The sequence below is a fragment of the Eretmochelys imbricata genome, chromosome 3, assembly GCF_965152235.1.
Source record: "Eretmochelys imbricata isolate rEreImb1 chromosome 3, rEreImb1.hap1, whole genome shotgun sequence".
NCBI lineage: Eukaryota > Metazoa > Chordata > Testudines > Cheloniidae > Eretmochelys > Eretmochelys imbricata.
This window is the reverse complement of record NC_135574.1, coordinates 207941377-207959342: the sequence shown is the minus strand read 5'-3', so window position 1 is coordinate 207959342 and position 17966 is coordinate 207941377. Positions and strand designations below refer to the sequence as shown.

Sequence of the window (17966 nt, the reverse complement as noted above, 5' to 3'; positions counted from 1 at the left end):
TTAGTCTAGGTCCCTCTGTATCCTATCCCTACCCTCCAGCGTATCTACCTCTCCTCCCAGTTTAGTGTCATCTGCCAACTTGCTGAGGGTGCAATCCACACCATCCTCCAGATCATTTATGAAGATATTGAACAAAACCGGCCCGACCCTTGGGGAACTCCACTTGATACGGGCTGCCAACTAGACATAGAGCCACTGATCACTACCCATTGAGCCCGACAATCTAGCCAACTTTCTATCCACCTTATAGTTCATGACTGGCCACACTCTTGATGTAGTGTTTGGATTGGGATTGGAGGTACGAAATTTGGAAACTAAACCCGTCACAGAGCAACCACAACGTCCATTGATCAGAGGTTAGGGCACCCAACTCATCACAATGAAGGATCGTTTAGATTGTACATCATCATACTAACACAACCTGAGTTTTCCACAGGGCTCTCAAGGAGAACACTGATCTCCTGACAGAACCCTCAATCAATGGTTAGTGGGATATTTGCATCTTATCCTGATGACGTAGACAGCTAGCAACCTCTTAACCTGGCTTTGTTCTTGCAGGTTGCTTAGTTTATATCTGACCTGTAACAACTCCAACGTGAGGGAGGACAGCTCAAGCACCGTTGGCAGAAGTCTTGGGATGAAACAGATTATAGCATAAAGATCTTTGAACTCTTATATTATAGCTGTGCACGAGACTAAATGGAGATTCTTCACCCCCCACCCCCCCCACAGTACCCTCTGACAGTCTTTTCTACTGTTTGCAACCTGGGTTTCTGGTTGGATTCCCTGTTATGTCTGAATGACCATCTTTCTGCAGCAGCCAAAGTTATTACTTACCATGCGTCTGTCTCTGAGGTTGCAGCCTTCTCTTTCCAATGCAGAAAGCTGGAAGCAGCTTTTGAGCATATGGAAAAATGCAGACTGATTTGCTTAAAGGTCGGGATTCAAAGTAAATGAGATATAAGTAATTCCATCACATACTTATAAGATATACGTAAAGTTATCCGGGACTTTGATTCAGCATGTTATTTTATGATACAGGTTGAAGACCAAGAAAAATTAAAACAGATCCTTGAACCTATGCATTTTGGTGTAAGAGAAGCAGGAGTAAGATAAAATACTTGTTCTTCAAGTCATTTTATTAACGAAATACTTGTACAAAAATCTGATCCTATATAAATGTACACAATGCTTTTTAGCTCTCCTTCCTAATATTGTGCAACAAGAAAGAGCAGTAGGGAGAACAATTTCCTTGAGGTGGTGAAGAGATTAAAAGGTTTTAAAAAAATTCGTCAGACCTGGTGCTTTCACGTTCACGTCACTAGGTAAAACATGCTTGCAGGTTATTTTATCCTGATAAGCTCTAATACGTGACTCAAAGAAATAACTTTTCTTGGACTCTGACGAAGCCCAATTTTTAAAAGTTACCTGTACTTCCAACTCCATATTCAAATTAAAATCAAGTGTTCAAAGCTACTAATGAATTTAATCATATCAAAGTTTTTTTTTAAAGTTAACTTATATTTAGCATTTCGTAGTTTTAAAAACATTGTGTACACCAAACATGTATTAGGAATATGGTTTATTATAAGTGCCACTATTACTGAATTATTACTTACAGTCAAAAACAGAATAGCTATTTGCAAGGTTTTATGTTAACCATATAAAAATAGCCTCCCCCCTCAAAAAGAAAAAGGCTTCTGCCTTCATCTTTTTTTTTTTTTTTGAAGAAACAATTAAAGAAATAGGTTGTGCAAGGAAACTTGGTAGGAGGGAGAGTACAGGAGGATTTTTGTAATCTAGTGTCAAATTTAAACCTACTTTCTTGGAACATATTGGATCATGAGAAACAAACAGGATGTCAATGGACATATACCACAAAAAATTCAAACTGCTATTAAAAGTCCCACTGATTTATTGTAGATGTATAGTGCCACCTAATGAATCAGTGCAATAACTGCAAAGTATAGGTGTTTGAAGTCTTCTTTTGTAAAGAAGCAGAGCATAGGGAGAAAGTCTAGCTAAGCATGACTGGGATACTGAGGATATCATGGTCTGTTTGGAAAACTGCCTACATTTTTACCGGGTCCAAGAGTTCATACCCTCTTCCCCAAGCTGTTAAAGTCATGGAGCACCTCTATCTGCCAGTCAAACATGTTATGGTCTGAGATGGGTGGCCAACTTGAGCCTGAGAAGGAGTCAGAATTTATCAATGTACATTGCCAAAGAGCCACAGTAATATGTCAGCAGTCCCCCCCATCAGCTCCCCCACCACTCCCAGTGCCTCCCGCCCATCAGCACCTCACCCTTGCTCCCTGCATCTCCCGATCAGCTGTTTCGTGGCATGCAGGAGGCTCTTGATGGGGGTGGGGGGAGGAGCAAGGGCACAGCAAGCTCAGGGGAGGGGGTGGGAAGGGGTGGAGTGGGGGCAGGGCCTGTGGCAGAGCCAGGGGTTGAGCAGTGAGCAAACCCCCCCCCCCCCCCCCAGCACATTGGAAAGTTGGCACCTGTAGCTCCAGCCCCAGAGTTGGTGCCTACACAATGAGCCGCATATTAACTTCTGAAGAGCCACATGTGGTTCCGGAGACACAGGCTAGCCACCCCTGGTCCGAGAGAATAACCAGTGGGCAAGAACTCAGAAGCTATAATTTCCATACAACAATAGGTTTAGTTGCATACACATCAAGACTAAAGCCCTCAGTTCCTGTTAGGCTCAGCCCACCCATATGATATAGTACAGGAACCCATACCCACAAGTATTCACAGGTACACTGCCCAGAGACCCTGACCAAAGCTCAACAATTAAGACATGCAAGAGGAAATATGTATTCAGTCATTCCAGCAGTTGGAGGATGTTACAAGTTGGGAGACTTTCTTCCAAGTTCAAAAATAAATACTGCAAAGCACAAACAGATTTGAGGGCAAATAGGATATAGAATCATCTACTGTCATGAATGTCAGCACGAGACCTGCTCCACTCTTTGGAGTATTAATCACACCTAAGTAGTAAGAAAAGATTATCCATCTTCAAAGAAGGATTAGATGTTTATATGGAGAACAAGAGTATCCAGAACAGCAGCAGCTGATGGTAGCAACAAGTATTGTGAAGGATATAAAATCTCATGCTTCCACAGTTTAAATCAATCTCGAACTATTACAGATTAGGATCAGACCTCCATGGGGGCAAATTATTCTAAATCTGCCAATTGTGGGGTTTCTTATACCTACCTCTGAAGCATGAAGTACTGGCCGCTGTCAGAGACAGGACACTGAACTAGATGAACTATGGATCTGATCCAGGAAGGACCACAGGAAATGCCATTGTAAAGGGGGCCCGTTCAACTACAAGGGTTAGTTCAGTTGACCAATACCAAAAAGTTATAGGTAGCTGTACACACCAGAAATTCAGATAAAAAAAATATTTAACCCAGATTATGACCCAATACAGGCACAACAGAAAAACCTGAGACAGGATCATTAGGTTTAACACATCCAAATACTAAGCAACTTGTGACATATGAGAAGCACAAAGATTATCGAAGGCCTAAACTGCACCTCCTCCAAGAAGAGGCAAGAGCAAAAATATTCCAAGCCCATCTGTGACCTGATCCAAAGCTGATTAAAGTCAACAAGCCTTTCAATTGATTTAACAGTCTTTGGATCAGGCCAATAGCCCCATAACCTACTTTAGATAAGACCCTGAGAAAGCAGACAGAGCATCAGACAGGCACAAAGGATAGGCAATCTGAAGTAAGCGGGCCCCCTGAGGCACCCCTCCTCAATCAAGAGGTTGCATTCAATTTATTAAAAGGTTATTTGGGAGTGTCTACTTGAAACAGTCATCCTCTGCATGCAAAGTATTATATAATAAAATACTGGGAGACAGTATGTAAGAGGTGCAGAAAAAAAAACTTGCCTATGTGCTCTTATATGCTATGGACTCCATATTAAACACAAAGATACACATCCAGTGACCTCAGTAGAGGAAAACCTTACATCCTATTCACCAGGGATTTATTTCCCCAGGGACCACTCCTACAGAGGTCCAACCATCAATCAGCTTAGCCTATATAAAGTTGTTTTATTTTACTGGTGGGAAAGAGACCACCAGGAAACTCCTACAGCACATTAGCATCAACAGCGTTTTCTGTCATGGAAACATCCTCTGCCTTTCCTGGCTTGATGGTTCAAACATAGCACATAATTAGTGGGATACATGATTCATCACTTGTGGTGGTCAAGCTCACTGCAGGCACCACAGGCTCCTTGCATCTCTTCATTTCCCCATATGGTCTCTATGCCCCTCCCTCCCCCAATTTCAGGGACCCCCTGCAACTCCTCCAAATCTCTCCAACTGCTAGGGCCTCTCTTTCTCCCCTGCTCCCTCTGTTCTCTTCCCCTACACCAGCGGCTTTGTGTTCAGCCCTATTCTCACTTCCTGCCATGCCCTCAGTGGCAGAGGCTCTGTTTCCCCTTCTTCCGTACCAGATTCCCCCAATCTCCCACACCAGGAGTTTTATGTGGTCCACATTCCCTTGTCCAACCATTGTAGGGGCCTGTGCAGCCCCATTCTCCTCTTTCATCCTACTACCCCAGTACCAGGGTGCCCACAATCCACCCTTCCAGGGACCCCGTCTGCCTCCATTTCCACCTTCTCCACATTGCTAGGTGTTCTGTGAGACTCCTCGTCCCTCCTGTACCAGGGGCTGTGTATTACTACTTCCCCCCATGACAGGGCTGTGTGCCTCCTATTTTACCTTATCCTGACACCAGAGGTATTCTGTGTCCCCCTTGCCTCATACCAAGTTCCCCCAATATCCACCCACCAGAGGTGCTGCATTTTCCCCATTCTCACTCCATAGCAGGGACTGTATACACTCCCACTTCTTTCCCCTGTGCCATGGTACCTCAATCTCCCCTGCAAGGGATACTGTGTGCCCCATTTCCCTTCCCTCCACTAACACCTCCCCCCATGGCAGGGGTTGTTCGAACCCCCATGGCATGAGCTGTGTGCCCAGTGCCCCCTCCATGGGTTCCACATCCTCTTCCCCAGGTCAGAAGTTGTGTGCATACCCCCATTTCCCCCCTCCCCCCCAATTATTCTGACTTTTCTTCCAGACAAAGCATTCAGGTCACTGACCTGTTAAACTCACCTCTGCTCATCTTCCCAATAGAGATGGAATATTGTTACTAGTAGGTATTAATGGGTACCATCAACCAGCTCTTTGATCTATAGGCTACTGCAGATGTGCCCCAAGCTGAGACAGTGGTAAAGAGCTGGTAGGGACTCCCATGTGTCCCCAAGCTTCTCCAAGTCAACAGGGTTCTGGCCTTTGATGCCTAGCACATTTCTGAATTTCTGGGATAGTTGTTACATACAACCGAAATGTCAATGAGTTGAGTGCAAGGCTTTTGCAAGATCAGCCAAACTGTTACAACACGGTGGCTTGATTCTTCATTTGAATGAGGATCACCTTCCAATTCAATTCCACTTTCCTCAGCAGGTGAGCTGCAGTCTGAGCTCCACACTGGCATGGAAACGAAAAGTGGGAGTCAGAGCAACCAGCACTGGTGCCAGCAAATCTCTCAAGCACCCTTCACTCCTGTGCTATACCTTAAATGTCTTCCTCCACATAAGGCCTTCTCTATTAACCTCTGTGATGCAGACCCATGTTTCGTTGGTCAGCTACTTGAAGCTCTTCTGGAGTGCACGGATGCCTTGAGCCCTAACAGGAGGCAATGATTTCAAGACCAGCCCAAGGACTGGTACTAGAAGCAAGCGACATACAGTGCATAAAAGGTCCCACACATGTGGCAGTTATGCACAGCACTTTTCAAAACACTCAGCTCAGACACCAGTGCTTCCACGTGCACGATCAATATTCTAAACAATATGCAAAGGCGATTCCATGGGCCGGGACACTAGGCTAATACCCCACCATGCATAAGGCAGTTGGACCACTTACGGCACATTGTCCCAGGGGGAGACATATTGATGGATCAGGTGTTCAAGTGCACTAGGTGCTAGTCAGAAACAATGGTGCCTTGGGGAGTTATGAGGAGCCAGAAGAGGTGGTGGGCCACTGAATCCCTCGTTTAGTGGACCACACTGAAGACATCTATGCCACAAAATACCTAAAGACCTTGAAGAACCAATATCTCATGGAGTCCACCCCAGCCCCTGTTGTGGATCCCCCAATCTGCACTCTCTGTGCACCAAGAAAGTAATAGGCTAGGAGTAAGTCTGTCTCCAAGACCCAAAAGGCTCTCCAGTTCCTAGGCCCCATCAACACAAGCTGCCTGAAGCAGCTAATAGGTAGGTCTGGGAGCACACCACATTTGGAAATAGCTGACACCCCATGCAGTTGTGAAGCCACTGTCGGACTTAGGAGGCAGTCAAGTGCTGCATAAATCAGGAGGCATGGCTATTACAGGAAGCATGTCACATTCAGAGCTTTGATGATAGCATTTAGCAAGACCTTTGAACTTAAAATTTTTTTCAATACTCTGAACTAATTATAAATTCACTATAGCACAAATACACACCTGAGTTTAATAGGTCAATTTAGATTTACGTTACAAGGTTCCCATTTTCATAATAGATGTTAACATACTACTTATACAAATAGAAAAAACTACACTTTCTTAAGAGGATTATTACAGATTCTTTTTCGTGGGCTACACTGACTCACTTAATTCTAGACCTTTAAATTAAATTATGTTTATTGTGTTACATAGTCTTTCCTTGTGTGAACATGGCATTACATACCAAAACCCAGGAAGAGCCAATGAATAATTGAATAAGGAAAAAAAAACCCTAATGCCTAGTATCTTATAAAGATAATACATGCTGTTCCAATATAAGCAGGAGAAAAAGATCCACTGAAGTTTGGTTTCCCTAGTAAATCATAGAATTCAGATATGGCATGGCATGACATTTTTGGGTCCTTCAAAATTCACATTTGATAAAATTAACAGAGTGGCAATATGACAAAAATGAAATAAAAAAAAAATATATCCAGTAAGTTTTACTCTAACATTGCCAGTTCATTAGCAGTTTCTGACTTGATACTCTAAGTGCTACACAACTTTCACGCAGATTTAAAGTATGTCAAACCTGAGGATGATGTTGGCTACGTGAGCAATTCTCAAGATTTTTTTCCATACTATGTCCAATGTAACAAAATAATTTCCAGATACCCCTCTCTCATCTAGCTACTAAAAAAAAGTAGTTGTGACCCCCATTGTTGGAAGAACCCATATTCCAGGTAGGTTAGGAACTCTTGTATTTTTTTAATTGCTGCTATTTCAGAATGAAGGATTTTCCCCACATTAGAACTTGAAAAAAACCTCTTAACCTTAACTCATAATTAGATGCATAATTCAATTTTATTGAACATTTATAATTTCTTAAACTAAAAAGTACATTCAAATATTACTGTTTTAATATCCAAACAGGTGCCAAAATATGTAATTTAAAAAAATTATTTCAACACATACAGATGTAATCTAACCCTACAAGAAACAGATGAAAACAGCATTGTTTGCAAATATGTCAGTCAACACTGTCAGCAAAAGTGACTCTTGAACCATCTACAAAATTTTGTAGAAGTCTGCAGTAGACTCAAATAGCTACTAGCAGATTCTTCGTATGGATTTTGTATGCTCAAAAGTCCAGCACTGAGGAGCTGCATATGTTGCCACTTGCACATTTGGAGAAGCTGCTGTAACTAAAAATCCATCTTCTTTACACTTTCCTGCCTAACTTCAGCTTCATCAGTTCCTTCCATACTTGCTGCTATCTCTTCCACAGCAGTTGCATTATCTTTCTGGATAAATGTAGACGCCAGCAACAGTTCCCCTCTGTGGCCCCCCATGCTCTTGTGAGTCCTCTCCTCCTCGGAGTCATCCAGTTTTTTCCTCCTCAGCTGGAGCAGCACTGCAGAATATAGATGGACATTTTATTTTAAAATGTTTCATTAACTAGACTGGTAACATACATTGTTCCATCTATATTTGAAATATCACAAAATATTTACCTATTTGCTTTCACATTTGGGATTGAGGACATCCATTTTCTTCCCAAGAATTCTCCATCACAGTAAAGTAATGTTGATTTAAAACACCATCTTTCCTTTTTCTTATATAATTCCAATTTGTAATAAAATTCACCTTAACAGCATCAACATGATTAAGCATAGAGTCTGATTTTTACTGGCAGAGTTATGAGGGCTTGCACTCATCTCGATGGTATTTCTGCATTTGGACATGTTACACGATAACTTCTGAATGCTGCGTCCAATCAATTCCAAAATTTTCAGGGAGTGTACTAAGTATCAACAGGCAGAACTCTACTCATTTTGGTGACAACCGGAAAAAACAAAGGGAGAAATGGGAGACACAGAATGGGTTTGCAGAACTAGCAGCTTCAGCCACCTCCACAACTGTCCACAGGAGCAAAGAACCAGTTGATGGCAGCCATTATCACCTTCCAGTTTTACAATACCCTCACCTTAACTCTGCCCATCCTCCCAATACAGTTTAAAAATGTTGACAACTCTGAAAAAAAATAAAAGAAACAGAAAAAGGATGAATAAGAATGGCAGGGGAAATGGGAGCACACAGAACCCTGGCGGGGGGAAGGGAGGAGCTGGAAGGGGAGAATGGTGGACCTGGAATGAGGGGAAAGGGGACCACACAGCCCCTGGCATAGAGAAGATGCAGGCTGGGGAAAGCTTGTTGGGGAGAGGGGGATGTGGAGGGAGTCAAGGAGCCTTTGGGTTGTGCAATGAGCTCAGACAATAGAAGCAACGTAGCAATAGTATCACCTGCTAGATTACTCCTATTTTTAAGTTGATTATATCTTTCCATATGTCTTCATTGGGGAGACCGTTTAAAATGTTAGTAGAACCACATTCTCTGTAAATGCAAGAGAGACTTATACATCCCTGTCATGCTGCTGTAGTTTGGGTGACAGGAGAAAACATTCTGATAACAGGGCATTACACGTATTAGATGCTAAATGTACTTTTTTATTATACATACAAAAAAAAGAGGCTATGTTAAAAGAACACTTAGGTTGCCAGTCAATCATTCGTAAATTAGGAAATACTAGATTTAGGGTTGTCTGTGCAAACTAAGTTCTGCCCCCTCCATTGTGCATCTTTCCCATGCACTGAATGAGGCAGAGTTCTGTGGAAAAGACAGCATGTGATCATGCAGTTAAAGACAACCATAATGCATATGCACAAGGGGTCAAATAAGGTTGCACAGACAACCATAAATCTGACATTTTCTAACTTTCAAGTGCTTGACTTTGCTACCTAAATAATGATCTCTAATTTAGGGTTTTTTCTACATAATTTCCTAAGTTTTTAGTCAAGGAAAAAGGTAATATAATTTGTTTTTATGTGCAACTGTAACAATCCCTATCATGCAGTGTTTAACCCTGAGCCTTTCAGCAGTGGAGTAGAGACTGCAACCCCTTAAACTACAGAATTAACTTCATTAACATGCAGCAGCAAAAGGTGGTTATTCAGGATGGGTCTATCAGCTTGGGGAGTGGTTGAAGGGGTAGCCCAGCTGGTCTGGCTTTCCCATCCCCCTGAAATTCGGGGAGCTCCTGCTGCTCCTGGTGTCCCTAGAAAAGGGCCAAGGAAGTGGGCCACTTGGGCTGTTTGCTGAATCTGCGGGTGGGTGAGGAGGAAGGCAGAGCCCAGCCTGGTTCCCGCCTTATGTGGTGCCTCCATAGGAGGGTATGGGACACTGGGGCCATGGGCCATGAGCCATGTCCAGGTGAGGGGACCTCAGCTCTTCCCCTTCCCCTCTCCAGCTGCTTTGGAAGCTCCTACTAGTTCCCAGTATGTCTGCTGTTGTAGTAGCAGCAACAGCATGAGCCTGGCATGAGCCACGAGCATGCTGCCAACATTTTCCTGAGGAATGCAAGCAAAAGGTGGCATTTTCTAAACAGCCTGTAACATAGCAAAAGCTGAACACAATTTCATGGGACAAAGAAAAGGTACTTCCCTAGCCTAATGGCATGCCCCCATGTCAAATATCAAAAGTTCACCTCAAACAATAGAAAGGTGATAGAAAGGTCCTGAGAGTTCTTTACAGAGGAAAGTGTTAGGCAATTTAAGTATAAGGGTCGTTACCAATTCCCCCTGTAATAACTTCGGTCTGGTCTACTCCTAAAAATCAGATCAACCTAGACTGACATTGCTTGGGGCTGTGAAAAATTTTGTGCCCTGGGCAGTATAGTTAGGTCAAGCTAACCCCTGCTGTAGATGCATCTAAGTCAGAGGTGGGCAAACTACGGCCCGTGCACCAATTCCAGCCCATGGGACCATCCTGCCCAGCCCTTGAGCTCCCAGCCGGGGAGGCTAGCCGGCCCCTCCCCTGCTGTCCCTTCTCTCCCGCAGCCTCACCTCACCACGCCGCCAGTGCTCTGGTCCGCCGCTCCTGGCGTGTGGTGCGGCTGGCTCCGGCTGGGCTGCGAGCTCCTGACGCTCTGAGTGATTTTTCAGGCTTATCACAGTACTAAATTTTGTATTCTTCACAATACTGTAGACATAATTCACTCAATCTTTTTTGTACTATTTACTTAAACATATTAAGAAACCTTACTAGAATTATACAACAATTGAAGTGATCTTCCAGAATAAGACAGCATGCAAAAGAAATTCAAGTTCTGAGACGCAGCCAATTCTGGCCCATTTTAGTTTGCTAAGAACCTGGGGAAAAGTATATATATCTCTTTATCTTTTCATTGCCTGCTACATTTACCACTGCCAGCATTCTGCTACCTACAATGTGACTAGACAAAAGGACATGGTGAAACCTTGTTACAAATGCTCTCTGAAACATTGTTCTTTATACTCTTACCAGTGAGTATACGAGACTCTAGAGCAGGGGACGGCACATCTGGGTATGGAAATTGTATGGTGGGCCATGAATGCTCATGAAATTGGGGGTTGGGGGGCAGGAGGACTCTGGCTGTGGGCTCTGGGGATGAGGGGTTTGGGGTGCAGGAGGGTGCTCCAGGCTGGGACCGAGGGGTTCGGAGGGCGGGAGGAGGATCAGGGCTGGGGCCAAGGGTCAGGCTCCGGGAGGTGCTCACCTCAATCAGGTCCCGGAAACAGCGGCATGTCCCTCCTCCAGCTCCTATGTGGAGGCGCAGCCAGGCTGCTCTGCGCATTCCCCTGTCCGCAGGCGCCGCCCCTGCAGCTCCCACTGGCTGTGATTCCTGGCCAATGGGAGCTGCGGGGGTGGCGCTTCGGGTGGGGACAGTGTGTGGAGCCCCCTGGCTGCCCCTACGCATAGAAGCTGGGGGGGGGGGGGGATGTGCTGCTGCTTCCAGGAGCTGTGCGGAGTGGGGCAAGACCCCAACCCTGCTCCCCAGCTGCAGCACCGGAGTGGGGCAAGCCCCAGACCCTCACTTCCCGGCGGGAACTCGAGGGCCGAATTAAAACATTTGGAGGGCCAGATGCGGCCCCCGGGCTGTAGTTTGCCCACCTCTGCTTTAGTGAGATAAAGCTGAATTTCCATATAGAAAGTTAACATGAACTGTCAGTTTCAGATTAAATATTAAACAGAATATGTAATTACATTTTAATCAAGAGAATTATTGGATTATTGCAATAATCACTGAAGGTATACATCTGTTGTCACTAATTGGTAGTAAATGGAAATCCATTCTCCCCTCCAATTAGTATTAAAGTACAGGAACTCCTCACTTAACGTTGTAGTTATGTTCCTGAAAAATGTGACCAAGTGAATCGATGTTAAGTGAATCCAATTTCCCCATAAGAATTAATGTAAATGGGGGGGGGTTAGGTTCCAGGGAAATTTTTTTTTTTTGACAGACAAAAGGCATTATACACATTTTAAACAATTTTAAACAAGAATTTAATACTACAATCACTGCTGAGTATGAAGCTTGGTTGAGGTGGTGGAGTCAGAAAGTAGAAGAGGGTGGATTGTCCGGCTACTCCTCTTGCTGAACTTTCTGAACTTGAAAAAACGCATCTAGAGATTGTTTTGCTTCCCTTTTTTTTTTTTCCCCCTTGGTAAATTTCTTTACAGCCAATCATTAGATGACCAACTCCCCTAATCACTTTGGAGCTGCGTTCCCTGTCAGGATAGTCACCACTCAGGATTTGCAAGCCAGCTTCAATCATTTGGAAAGCTTCAGAAAGACGTTTGGCAGTCAAATTTCGATGGGTTGGTTCTTCTTCTACTTCTTGGCCCTTTTCTTCCATTGCTCTCGTCACCTCTAGTTGCATCAGATCTTCATTGGTTAGCTCTTCTCCGTGTCACTGCAGAAGTTGTGTAACGTTGGCTTCCTCCACCTCATCAAAACCAGCTTTCTTGGCCAAGCCGAGGATATCTTTCTTCATAGCAGGGACAACATGTTTAAATCCTATTAAGTCACTGGAGACAATGAGGCAGGCAAGGAGGCTAAAGGTGCTGTAGGCTAGGAGAAGCATGTTGCGCAGCAGCAGCTTCCTCTACTCTGCAAGCACCGGGGCGGCGGCTCAACTCCCAGCCCGCCCACTCTACCCCTCTCCCCAAGCCCCCACCTTTGACCCACCTCTTCTCCTCCCCCCCCCTTTACTTCACAGGCTGCTTCCTTGCTCCTACCTCCTCCCTCCTGCCTAAACATGGCAAGCCAGCCGATTGCTGCGGGCAGGAGGGAGGAGGGGAAAGGCACTGATCCGCAGCGTCTGCTGGGAGGGGCACCGTTGGGATGCGGGGAGCGTAGGGAGGCTGCCTGCTGTGGAGAAAGCAGGCAGCCAAACAACATAAGAGTGGAGCATTGCTCAACTTTAAACAAGCATGTTCCCTAACTGATCAGCAATGTAACAACGAAACAACGTTAACTGGGACGACTTTAAATGAGGAGTTCCTGTATTTGTATATTACGTGTGTGTGTGTGTGTAAAAATGTCACGCAAGTAATTTTATTTTGAAATATAATATGCATAAGAGCCTATTAACATACAGAAAGCAGCAAGATAGACTATATAAATTACCTGATGTAAAGAAAACCTCAGCAACCAGTTTCAAGAAATAGGTTGTACATAAATCGGAAGAATTAGGCATGAAGCCTTGACATTTATTTAAAAGAGGCAACAAACACTATCGTAACTTCTACCCCCTTACAAACAATTACAGTGTTATATTGAGTGTAAGATCTTATGGACAAACTTTCATCACGATGGCACGACCATTAAAATGAGGATCTAGAGAGACAGAATTCTGTAAAATTTTTCAGCACCAATTGTCAAACTTGATTCCTCAGCCATTTCCAAATTAAAGCCAGAATCATTCCCTTCCCTATATAACAGTTGTATGGGAGCAGCATAAATATACAAATAGTGTAACTGGTACAATTCCAAAGTTGTATGTCAGAAGAGCTCCAGCAGCATGTAATAAATTTAATACTTTCATGCTGGAAAAGGAAAAAAAGTAACATTCTTACCTTCAATGCCCTTGTTGCATCAGAAGGATTTAATAGGATTTAAGACAGTGCAAGAGAGTCAGGAAAAATTATTTGGAATTAAGATGATGTTTCCAACACACATGGACTAGAAACTAAGTTGCAACTCTGCAAAGCCTGGAGAATCGTGTTAAGATGAAATTCAGATATTAAACAAGGCTTTGGAAATGGATCTGTGGCATCTGTCATTCATTTCTAGTGATACCAGAAGTGATCAACTGAAGTTATTGTGAAATGAGAGTATACCAGACAATCAACTAATTACACAAGTACATTTAAAATTCCAACAACTACAGATATTTGCAAAAATACAGCCATTCCCATCAAGTCACAAAACTTAAGTTTACACATATTACGAATAGAGATTAGCAAGATTTTTCTCAGGGAAGGAATGTCCAATATTGCACTCCCTGTATCAGAACACTTGCAGCATTATATACATTATAACTGAAACCATTTAAAGTTACTGAAGCTTTAGAACGCATGATAGAGAAGATATTTATCTCAGAGAATATAAATACTACTCTTTCACATATTGTATTCTTCTGTGCAGGGAAGATTTGTAAATTGCTTAAGACCTTTCCTCTAAGCAAAAGGAAATTTTCAGGTGAGTTTTCCTAAAAGTTATCTTACAAAAAGAAAATTAACAGTACAAAAGTATTATATGTCTACCCTAACCAAGACAGAGATATGGTAACCTATGTCTACAAATATTGTAAACTGTTTCCTTTGACAACATGATAGAACTGTTTATGGATAGTATTATGCAGCTCCACCTTTTATAGCACCATTCACACGAATATAAGCCAACTCTGTCTCCTTTAATTTTACATTAACTACTTACAGCAAGCAGGAATTCTCCACAAACAATTGATTCTTGTACCTTTCCCACACACCCCCACCCCACAGCTTGGAGACTCGCCTCGCTGAAATCACCGTCACCAGGAAAGCTACCTTCTATGATAGGTGAGACAGGGAGCACGAGGCCAAAGACTCGAAGTGCGGGCTTATGAGCCTGCTACAGCGCTTCCCCGGAGCTTGGGCCCGAGATCCCAACGTGGGTGAAGAGTTGCCTGGCATGGGACCGTGCTCACACCCAGTCTTATTCTTTCCCTTGTGGGAGGTTGGAGACTGGCCTCGTCCCGCCTTCTTGGGCTTCTTAGTGGGAGCCATGGCTGGGGACTGGTGCTGGCTAGTGGATGGTTCCGGTGGGGCGCTGCGCACCAAGGTCACAGTACTCAGTGCCAAGTCGGAGTGTTGCTCCGGTGCCGGCGTGAGGGTCGACTCCATAAGGAGCGCTCTTAGACGAATATCACACTCCTTTTAGTTCTTGGCTTGAAGGACTTGCAAATTTTGCACTTCTCCCTAATTCGTCCTTCGCCCAAGCAACGCAGACAACTGTTATGTGGATCACTAACGGGCATGGGCCTCTTGCAGCAATCACAGAGCTTAGAGCCTAGGGATCAGGGCACACCCTGACCAGAGGCAAAGTCCTGTTCAGGACCTACAAAGTCTCTAACTATAGCTAAGGGAGTTATAAACACTAATAAAAAAACTACACACAGTATAAACAGGCGATAACTAGTTTGTAAGAACAAGCACCTACAGCACTAACTGAAACAGCAACAGTTCCAGCACCGTCACTGGCGGCAAGAAGGAACTGAGGATGGGGGGAACTGGCGGCACCCTATATGCTGTGGAATGTGCACGCCACTCCAGGGGGCACCGGAGCTGGTCCCCTACAGATACTGCTGAGGGAAAAACTTCCAGCACCAGCGCATGTGACAAGCACACACACCTACGCTGAATGGACATAAGCAATCACTCGAAGAAGAATGGATAATATTTGTATATTTCTGATGTACTGTCCATCAGATTTCAATTCTCTTCAGTTTTTTTTAAATCATGTGATAACTGTAATGCACCTGTGCTTTGAACTATAACGGTCACGGTGTAAAAGTTATATTTTTTTTGCTCATCTATATATTCAACAAGAAATCGCAAGAAATTCTTTTCAAAAGCAAAATCACACAGAAGTCAAACTGGCAGATGGATGTTTAAAACCAAAGCACATGTATTCCATAAAAGATGCAATAAAGCCTCAAGACATTGCTAGTGTCAATTTGCTTAATGCTCTATGAAAACTATGGAAAATAAATGCTCATCATGTAAAGTATCACTTGAACTAGTTGACATCTGTGGCTAAAAGAAGATATATGAACATGAAACACTATTTCTGACAATCTGACTTCTCATTATGAGACTAATTTGTCTGCAACGATTGTAATCTTGGACTCTAATTTGTGTAATATAATCTTTTATATTTCAGATAATTCAGTGTTCTTTACGGTTAAGTGTATATAAAAATGCTGGGTCTTCATTCAGTTTCATGTTTTAATAAAGAAACTGTCTGATGTAACTCTCCCTCCCCCCACCCCCCCGCAATTTGAGTTATAATATTGTCACGTATAACCAAAATTATAAGCAACTCAAATCTTTTGACACAGAGCTTCCGGAACACAGAATGTTGTTGCCAACCAGGAGACAGGAAGGATTTTTTTTCCATGATGTCCGAGATTTTTTTTCTGAGAGTGTAATTTTTTCCCAACCCTCTTAAAAATTTCCTCTAAAGTAAAATTTAATTTTGGGAGAAACAACTTAAGCAAAATATTCTATTAGTTAAAGATTACTGTTTAATAAAAATGTCTGATTTGTTAAATCAAGAGACTTTGCCCATTTATTTTGTACTGTTCAGATACAGTATTTTAAAATGATAAGATCTTTACAATTCAACCACTGATAGTCCATCACATCACACAAAACACCCAGGAAAAAAACAGATTAATGGAAATGACTCAGCTGTAACCTAAATTCTTCAAGATGAACGCTGCACATTCCCACTTATGGCATACACTAACAGTGTGGTCTGGATGCATTGACAATACATCTCAGAATCCAAGCTGCATCATCAGTACCTCCTATGAGCGAGAATGTGCAGAGGCTACTCAAAGGAACAAAAAAAAGTTAAGGGTGAAATAATTTCACTGGAATCCCTATCTCAACCAGAAACCAGAGTAACAATTACTTTACAAAATCTCATCAACTTTAGAAAACTCCAGATATATATGTATTTTTTCCAGATTTTCCAGTTAAGAGATGCAGCCATATTTTCACTGATCATTACCCTGTCTTACACTGTTCACCCAGGCTTAGCTTTATTCCTAAAATATAAGCAAAATAAGTAGGAAGTAAAACTCCTTTTTCTATTTGAGGGATCCATTTTCAATACACCAAAACAATATCATTACAGTATTACTCATTATAAAAAAACCCCAGATGTTAGTTGCTACACAATATAGATAAAAATATGGTATTTTTCATTACATACACGAATCTACAATGGCATAGAATTTACATTTCATTACACCAGATTCATCGTTCCATTTCTATTATTAAAAAATTCTGTTAGTCTACTAACATGCCTTACTGAGAATATAGATAGCTCTTATATAACTAAAATTGAGAACGGCTAATATGAAACAAAACATTTTACATAAGCAATATAATTTTTTACTTACCTTTAAAAGTTCAAAATAGTGAAGACAGTGATAAACGGGAGCAAGAAGCAGCCTTGGCAGAACATATTGAACAGCTTCTTTAAAACCTTCTCCTATTGACTGGAAACAAAAATGGTCTTAATCTTAAAACAAAAGATGTTTTGTAACACAATGGTATATTCTTAAAAACATTTAAAAAAAGATATTGTACCTGTAAATAGAATGCTGCTCCAGGCTTTGATAACTGACCAAGAAAGTGATCATGAAAAGCAGGTCGCAAAATATCTTGAGCGTATGATTCATACGGATCAAATGCCAGTTCCTAAGAAGGAATACAAAGTAAATTTTTTAAATGGGTTAGTATCAAAGCTTCATGTTATTGGTAAAAATATGAAGTATATTACATCGGAGAAAACTTTATATATACTTTTATCAGTAAGCACATTTATAAAGATTTAGGCCCCAATTCTGAGAAGATTTAAGCATATGCTTAACGTCATGCATTGTTAGTTATCAGTGTGAAAAGTTAAACTCATGCTCAAGTCTTTGCAGAAACAGGGTCTCAGACACTCCCATTTTGATTTCAGTCTCCAAAGGTCAAGTTTGATACTTCTAAACCTTAAAGCTCTTGTTCATTTCATTTCTGCCAGTACCTTGTCCCTCCACCTGCACGTACTGGAAATAAGGAGGAATTATGATAGTTGGGGGCTACACTTCTCTTATATAGTCTCTGGACCTGAAAATTTGGTGGCATGAGGGGATGCTCATGCAGCCCCGAATGGTCAAAGCCCTTCAAAAATGTCCCAAAGACCTGCGCAACCAGGGGGCAATCCGTTAGCGGGGAACCCCCCCTCCAAAAACTGCCAAAACACACTTCGCAATTATGAGTGGAAGATACCCATAGTGAAA

The 17966-nt window shown here is 42.5% G+C and overlaps 1 protein-coding gene across 1 annotated transcript in view; it reads right to left on the bottom strand.

Annotated features, from left to right (window-relative positions):
- SOS1 (SOS Ras/Rac guanine nucleotide exchange factor 1) overlaps nucleotides 1–17966 on the bottom strand; it is an 88361-nt gene that overhangs the window by 35489 nt on the left and 34906 nt on the right. The window contains exons 7-8 of the mRNA XM_077814172.1: nucleotides 17269–17379; nucleotides 17079–17177 (exon numbers count right to left, since the gene is read on the bottom strand). Of these exons, the coding sequence (XP_077670298.1) occupies nucleotides 17079–17177; nucleotides 17269–17379 (210 nt within the window). The remainder of the gene's footprint in view (nucleotides 1–17078; nucleotides 17178–17268; nucleotides 17380–17966) is intronic.